This window comes from Priapulus caudatus, unplaced genomic scaffold (assembly GCF_000485595.1).
Source record: "Priapulus caudatus unplaced genomic scaffold, Priapulus_caudatus-5.0.1 Scaffold664, whole genome shotgun sequence".
Lineage (NCBI taxonomy): Eukaryota > Metazoa > Priapulida > Priapulimorpha > Priapulimorphida > Priapulidae > Priapulus > Priapulus caudatus.
The window spans coordinates 96,105-104,377 of record NW_014577725.1 but is presented as its reverse complement, the minus strand read 5'-3'; the positions used below and the strand labels follow the sequence as shown (position 1 = coordinate 104,377).

At 41.7% G+C, this 8,273-nt stretch overlaps 2 protein-coding genes across 4 annotated transcripts in view; one reads left to right on the top strand and one right to left on the bottom strand.

The window, feature by feature from the left end:
- Positions 1 to 1,395, top strand: part of LOC106812588 (visual system homeobox 2-like) — a 63,941-nt gene extending 62,546 nt beyond the window's left edge. The window contains exon 5 of one of the 2 annotated variants that reach the window (XM_014816496.1): positions 528 to 1,395. In XM_014816496.1, coding sequence (XP_014671982.1) covers positions 528 to 829 — 302 coding nt within the window. In that variant the 3' untranslated portion in view covers positions 830 to 1,395. Of the gene's footprint in view, positions 1 to 506 lie in introns of both variants that reach the window. The other variant, XM_014816495.1, reaches the window with a different exon arrangement.
- Positions 1,396 to 6,288: 4,893 nt separating this feature from the next.
- The window catches only part of LOC106812591 (protein-L-isoaspartate(D-aspartate) O-methyltransferase-like), a 14,887-nt gene continuing 12,902 nt past the window's right edge, over positions 6,289 to 8,273 (bottom strand). For both annotated transcript variants that reach the window (XM_014816501.1, XM_014816502.1), the window contains exon 9: positions 6,289 to 7,229. In XM_014816501.1, the coding sequence (XP_014671987.1) occupies positions 7,223 to 7,229 (7 nt within the window). In that variant the 3' untranslated portion in view covers positions 6,289 to 7,222. The remainder of the gene's footprint in view (positions 7,230 to 8,273) is intronic.

The window sequence follows — 8,273 nt, the reverse complement described above, 5'->3', positions numbered from 1 at the left end:
CTCTCTCTCTCTCTCTCTCTCTCTCTCTCTCTCTACCATCCTACGTACTCAACCGCTTTCTCACGCGAACGTCTGATCAAAAACACGTAAACAATTGTATATATCTGTATGTATACCTATCTTTTCAATGATGCTGCGAACACTCACCTCTGTATATCATAATAACTCACAGTAATTTTTCGCAAATAATTTTTTATTATCTCGATATCTATCGGTAACTATCGGTATCTAACTAATCGATATAACTAACAAATCGATATAACTAATCGAATATAACTAATAAATCGATAATAATAATAATCGATATAACTAATCGATATCTATCGGTAACGCCGGTGAATCGTGTATATCTGCATACCTATCGTTCGACTAATGCTGCGAACACTCCTCTCTGCGCTTTTAATCGCAAATTATTTTATTTTATCTCAATATTTCTACATCGCCGATATAACGCCGCAGAGACTCGCCCAGCGCGGCTTATTTTCTCGCGGCTTCTCGCGTTTCAGACTCAACGTTTATTTGTGCAGGCATGCACAAGAAGTCGGTTGAGGCAGCGGACGTGCTCAAGGACGATTGCGACACGAGCAACGATGGCGACCATGCCGACGACAAGCTGGACGAGGCAGCCGATAACCCGACGCACCGCGAGGAGAGGCGCTCTAACAGCATAGCCTCGCTGCGACAGAAAGCGCAGGAGCACGCGGCGAAGATCGTCGGCTGTGCCGACTACCAGGGGGAGCCACGCGTCGACCGCTCGTCGGAGGCGACGAGCGGTAACAATAACTCCAGCGACGAGGACTGCTCGCCGGGCCACGCGATGAACGAATGAGCGCGACGGTAGTTTTGCGCGTGGAGTTGTTTAGTGGCGCCACCTGACGGTATCGTTGTTTACTATCGCTGCAGCTTCACACGCTCTCGATGCTCGTCTGTCGTTTGGCGGGTGAATAGTGACGAGGGTGACATTCGCGAAAGCTAACGGCAAAACACCGTGACATTACGTCGGAATCATGATTATATTTCTTTAGATTAGGAAGCTACGTGAAGTGAGCTTTCTAATGGTGAAACTACCTCTCGATGTTTTACAATACATCGCTTCAAATTGTGTTTGTACACTGAAGGCACAGTAAATACACGGCTGACAATACGCGGACATATAAATATACTCTCACTACTAACAGTGTAGGTGAGATTGCGAAGAAAGTCCTGACTAGTAGCAACCACGCATTCTTCAACTTTAGTTTCTTCTGCACAGAACCGCTTCTATAATACCCGCAGAATCAACACCAAGGTTAAATAACACTGAAATTTTTAAGGGCAAACAGTTGTGCTAAAGGGGTCGTTGTCGTATATGTAGCACCCGAAGTGTCAGCGAGTATGTCGCCTACGCCTACTCCCTTACCCTAACCCTAACCCTAACCCTAGCCCCAACCCCTAACCCTAACCCTAACCATATCAGATAGTTACCTCGGGTACATATTTGTACTACCCTATACGACAACGACCCTTCGTGCTTTACTAACCAGCGATGTAGGCCTATGTGTGTGCATCGACACGTGTACAGGTCTGGGGCATGAACGCAACGCCATGTTCGTGCACATAATCGTGTAACTGCGTGAGCTTTTATGTATTAAGCCGTCATGGCGAAATATCATCGCAGAATTTGCATCTATTAACCCCGGCCGTGCTCAATATTGCAGATTATTGCGTTCAATTGGACTCGCGTCTCATTCGCTGCTTGTTTCACTCACGAGTCTGGTCCCTATATCCAATCACTCAAGTTACGTCATCAAATAATGCATGCCTAATCGATCACGTAGTCGATTAAGGTGATCGTATCAAAAATACACGCATAAACGTTGCACAATCAATCGCGCAATTAAATAAGATACTTCAGTATTAATACAAATTGTTCAATTATACAGCAACAATTTATTATCGCGTTCAAATTTTGGTTTGTAATTTTTTTCTTCAAACGTTTGTCATTGATGTGTAATAGACATAAATCGGCGTAAAGTATAGGTTTTCTGTAAATTTATAGTGTAGTGCCGTACTAGCGAAGTGGTTTACGTCACCGTTCAATGTGCTTTTTTGTGGAAATCTATACGGATATTTATGTATATGTCAAAGTAACCAAATATTTTAATTTCATATGTACATAGATTTAGTTTAAAATTCTTCGATTACGAATGAATCAATTGATAGACTAATATAGTTTTTTATTGCCTTCGATCATGCACAATGCGGACGGGAATAAATTACCTTGTATTGTGTTAGCTTTCATTCCTTCAACCCAGAGATTTCCCAAGTTCCTGTAGTCATGCGTGTTTAACCTGGCCAGTGTAATCTATAGAGATTAACTCCAAATACGATATACAATCAGATTCAATGTATGTTGCGTTACCCTAACCCATGTAATTTGCGTTCTGTGTTCTAGAACACTTCCCGTAAATCCATGAGTCAATCAATCTCCCCTTAACATCCAGAGGGCGCTATTATGTTCTGGAAGCATCTTAGAAAAACGATTCTTTTAGTGACACATTATCTTTTAATCGGCCAGATAAGAGTAGTAAGATTACTGTAATAATATTTATTATTAGATCTTGTTGTTATTCGTAAGTTTCTCCTTCTGATTTGAGTAAAGCAGACGAGACTGCCGGTCGCTTCCCTATAGCGCTTCTGTAAATATCCAGAACGTATCCATATCCTAAGCGCGTACACCCGCACGTTTACCCGTATTTTATAATTATAACAACACTAATTCGCTGGCACGCTTACAGAACACGAACAGTTTTTGGTGTCGTCTCATATATCTCCCCGTGGAAAGAGTTTTCGGTAGTTCATTCGATGCAAGCTTGCTCTCGTGCGTGATTAGCGATTTCGTTGTCTTGTTGTAACAAACACGCATAATGTGAAAACTCACCAGCAAAACGCATTCGTTAGATTGCATAGAAACTGACAAATACATGTATACAGCTTTTCCTCGATCTCATTGTACACCGTCGGGGGAACCACAGTGCAGACTGCTTATCCATATATATACATATATATATATATATATATATATATATATATATATATATATATATATTAGGATGAGATAGGAGAGTGAGGAGTGAGAGCTGTGGTGGGTAATCCGTTGATTAACTAGTCCGCGTGATTGTTCTTGTCAAGAGCTTGGCTGTCTACGCCACGCTAACTCAGAAATCGCACGAAACGCCAGAAAGCTCGTCCGAGAATCGAAATTTTGAATTCCGATGAGCCTTCTGATTTTTCCCAATTGCGTGCTCGTCAAATGACGACGTCTTGTTAGAACTAGGGTCAGAGCGAGTAGGACTTCTTATATATATATATATATATATATATATCCACAGTACGGCGTTTAGTAATTTATATAAATAAAATAGAGGAACATCCGACGCGAACCGTACGTTTGCCATCCTCAATCAGATTGCTAGAACGACAGCCGTGTAACCGCTTTTGTAGAATTACGTATAAGTCTGTAGCTTGTATAATATCGTCGTCGTTCTTCTTATTATTATTATGCAGTGTTTCATCATCTGTATATACGCTTCTTGCTATGTCGTTCATGCAAATATAGATAAGGAATTGTTAAAAGTAATATAATATAATATATATATATATATTTATATATGTATATATATATATATATATAAATGTGTATTGTGAAAAATATTCGGTAGTTTTTTATAATTAAAAAAAGTTTCACTTTTTTACTTTCTTCACGCACGCACGCACGCACGCACGCACGCATGCACGCACGCACATACGCACGCACGCACGAACGCCCGACCGACGGCCATTCCCCCCCCCGCCACACACTTGACAACCCTATTACACTCGTTTGGCAAATTCTCACAAAGAATAGCATCATCAATTATGTTAAATACAATATAGCCAGACATATTGGATACATTTTAAGGAATAAAAACGAGTACAGTTTTAAAATAAATTTAATTTTAAATTTAACACGGCGGCATTGTCATCACATTGTCAACTATATTAAGCAAGTTGCTGCACCAACCATTACTCTACACGCGCATTACCTCAGGCAGGACAACATCACAAAATTTAAAATAAAGAGTAGCTAGTAGTACTTCTGACCACTTATTCCTATGAACATCTGTGGTAAAATAAGCCGGAACGTAATTTCTGAATTGAGATTACCATCACATATAATAACTCCCCATAGATATCCTTCTGCGCACGCCGATGACACGAGTTGTAGGACGTTGGATAAAGCTTCATAAAAATGAATTTGTACGTATATGCATAAATTCAATACGACGCGAAAAATCCAATGTATTGAACCACTGACAATCAGGAACGGGGAACAATTTTCAGATTTATATGTGCTGTGGAAATTGGTCAACAACACAAACGCTCATCTCCATATAACAAAACAAGTAGAAAAACACAAATAAAGTTTCAACATCACTTACCATCGATGAACAGAAATTGTGCGAAAGTAAATGAGGTTCATTTCACATGTAACGGTAATTAAAAGTAGCATCGACAGCTATTCAAACACAAATGATTATTCTCTGTCTAACTGACCTATCCACAAGGCGTGATAAACAGCAAACAAGTCTAGCCAATCATCACTGCAAGAGAACGTTCTAAAAGACCATGCTTAGTAAATTAAGTGCTGCAATGTCGACACTGGCGCACAGACCTGCCGCACACATGAACAAAGCACAAAAACTGACTGACCCAACAACAATTTCCAAAGGGAGAAAATTATCTTGCTCAGAAGGATAGGTCAGTAAAAACAGCAGCCTCAGCCTATCGCCTGCAAGCTTACAAAAAAACAACGCCAGGGTGCGTCTCATGCCACCCCGGTGTGTGTACGCTTGCTGGCGTTCACATGAAGGTTTACGGACGCCCAAATACAACTCGTGTCAACCAGCTAAATACAGAATAAATTCTCTCGTTAGATGGAAACTTTACACCAGGCATATTGTACCAACGACTACGCGCGTGTGGCAGTCTGTGTAAAAGCAAACTGCAAACATGGCCAAAGCATCGTTAAACAAAAACATATCACCGTTCATTAAACTTACGAGCCTGTTGCCTTCCACGAGGCATCTGAACACGTATTTCATTACATAAAACACGAGTACGTTGGTATACAAATATGTACATTACACACATACGCACATACACTATATCAGGACTATATGTACAAGTACATAAGTATACGATATAACGCTTCATTAATAACGAGCAATTAAGTCCAGATATTATGTTCCTGTAATAAAGTACTAATAACATAATGCTACATAACACAACAAAACAGCAAAGTAGACAAAGCTACGGTATTCTCGTTGGGATCAGGTAGGCCTACATTAAACATGCTAACTACGAGCGACAATCCTAATTACTATAATTACTATCATTACTATTTACGACTGCTATCTTCAAAGTTGGTTTCTGGAGAACAATACAATGTTGTACAAGATTTTTATTGCACACATTAATCTTGCTCAATTGGCTCTCAAGATGGTGGAATTTCACACCATGAGATCAAAGTTCAGAAGGTCAAGGGTTCTCGTAATTTCGTCCACGTGACCCCTTTAAATAAATAGGTCATACGCCATCGAAACATCCAAGCATCACACAGGGTAGTCACTGGTACCCTGACAGACTAGCTAGTGTAAATAACAATCATATGTATACTATCACAGTGAGGAGAACAATGGCTCCTGCGTGCGTTTTCTTTAGCAAATCAAAAACTGGAATGCCAAACGAAGCAAAAACTCAAAATGTCACGTGACTAATCACGATCTATAATGACTAAAAAGAAATCACGCAGCTCGTGAAAAGCAATATCACCAATACAACAAGCCGATTTGAAAGCCAGTTAAAATGTGCGTTTTGATACCATGAACACGTGTATGCTATGTATATACGAGAGAGAAAAATTAAATAAAACAGGCAGACAGAAAGCTGATTTAACATGCAGCTGAACATGTGTGCATCGACACCATGAACATGTGTATGCCAAGTACTAGTATACATAATTAAAAGAGAATGAGAGAAAACCAGTGAGAGAGAGAGAGAGAGGTAGGGAGGGAGGTAGGGAGGAAGGTAGTGAGAGAGGGAGAGAGGGAGAGGAAGGGAGAGAGGGGGAGAGAGAGAGAGGAAGGAAGAGAGAGGGAGAGAGGGAGAGAGGGAGAGAAGTAGGGAGGGAGGGGGAGAGAGGGAGAGAGGAAGGGAGGGAGGGGTAGAGAAAGAAAGAGTGTGTGTGTGAGAGAAAGAGAGAGAGAGCGAGAGAAAGAGAGCGAACGAGAGGGAGAGAGAGTAAGAGAGGGAGAGAAAAACAAAAACAAACAGGCAGACAGAAAGCTGATTTAACATGCAGCTGAACATGTGTAAACTGATAACTGATACCATGTACATAATATGTATACTATGTATTAGCATGACCACATCTATACTCATGGGACTAGTATATATATATGTTCATGGTAATCGTAATTCTACTAGAAAATAATATTTGGCATACAATACAAATGTAGTAACAAGTTTATGAGCAGGAGTCAATCTCAATTCTGCTGTTGCGCAATAGGCAATAGCCGCAGCTACAATAAACACGCAGCCAGCATTATCCTCGATTCTGATGATGCAAACAGACCTTTTAGCAAGGTAGCAAGACCTACCGGTTAGGTATACACATTGGATGAAACATACTGCCCGAAATTTTGTAGGAATTACTAGCGTAAACATTTGATCAAGTTACAATTAATGAGTACTCATTCACTTCATAAATAGTCCTTTTCATTCCAGGCCCATGACAATAACGATAATGTCTATTGAGTGGCTACTAGACCATCCATTAATTCTGTTTCACTACCGACATCGAATCTGTTCTTAAACGTAAATACCTTTTCATTGAAATTGTTACTGTCTTACGGAAACGGCCGACTCCGGCAAAAAGCAGTATTGAATTGATGAGAACTCATGACGAGGGCCAAATAACGATCGCAGGACCTCTCAGCACCAACTCTGCACCAAGCATGGCACAATTAATAGGCGTGACGCAATAGCGAGACAGGCAGTGACACATAAATTGCTACGTACGCCACACGACTGTTACGTGAGATGCGAATGTTATGCGTTGTGAGAATACTTGAAACAAGATGGAGGAGGGCTGCCACTCGATGTGGTCCTCATGATGCCAGCAAGCTTCTCACAGATCATCCTAAGCACTAAAGTAAGAAAATAAACAAAGAGATCATTAGAGTTGATCGATAACCAATCGTATTATCATTATATTTTTCGGCCTTCTATACAATCAACTTTGATATGAAGATGCAGTTACTAAAACAGCACATTTTTGAGATCAAGTTCTGCATCTCTCAAGCTTCGTGATCTCTTTGTTCAACTACCCAGTAGCACGTAATCACTTAAGTCACGTTATGCCTCAGTCGCTGCATCTCAGTCTCTCTATGCCTCAGTCTCTGCACCTCAGTCACACCTCAGTCACTCTATGCCTCAGTCTCTGCACCCCAGCCACTCTATGCCTCAGTCACTGCATCTCAGTCTCTGCATCTCAGTCACTTTAAGCCTCAGTCTCTGCACCTCAGTCACTCTATGCCTCAGTCACTGCATCTCTGTCACTCTATGCCTCAGTCTCTGCACCTCAGTCACTCTATGCCTCAGTCACACCTCAGCCACTCTATGCCTCAGTCACTGCATCTCAGTCTCTGCACCTCAGTCACTCTATGCCTCAGTCTCTGCACCTCAGTCACTCTATGCCTCAGTCACTGCATCTCAGCCACTCTATGCCTCAGTCTCTGCACCTCAGTCACTCTATGCCTCAGTCACACCTCAGTCACTCTATGCCTCAGTCACACCTCAGTCACTCTATGCCTCAGACACACCTCAGTCACTCTATGCCTCAGTCTCTGCACCTCAGTCACTCTATGCCTCAGTCACTGCACCTCAGGCACTCTATGCCTCAGTCTCTGCACCTCAGTCACTCTCTGCCGCAGACACACCTCAGTCACTCTATGCCTCAGTCACTGCATCTCTGTCACTCTATGCCTCGGTCTCTGCACCTCAGTCACTCTCTGCCGCAGACACACCTCAGCAATGATTGACTTACATCTCAATTGGGTACTGTGCTTCCCTGTCCGTTAACGGCACGTATATCACACCCATCAGGTTCTTCTTTACAGTCGTACCATCGGCTAGCTTGTCATACTGCATGAGCACCTAACACGGCACGGCAAAGATCAAAGAGACAGTAG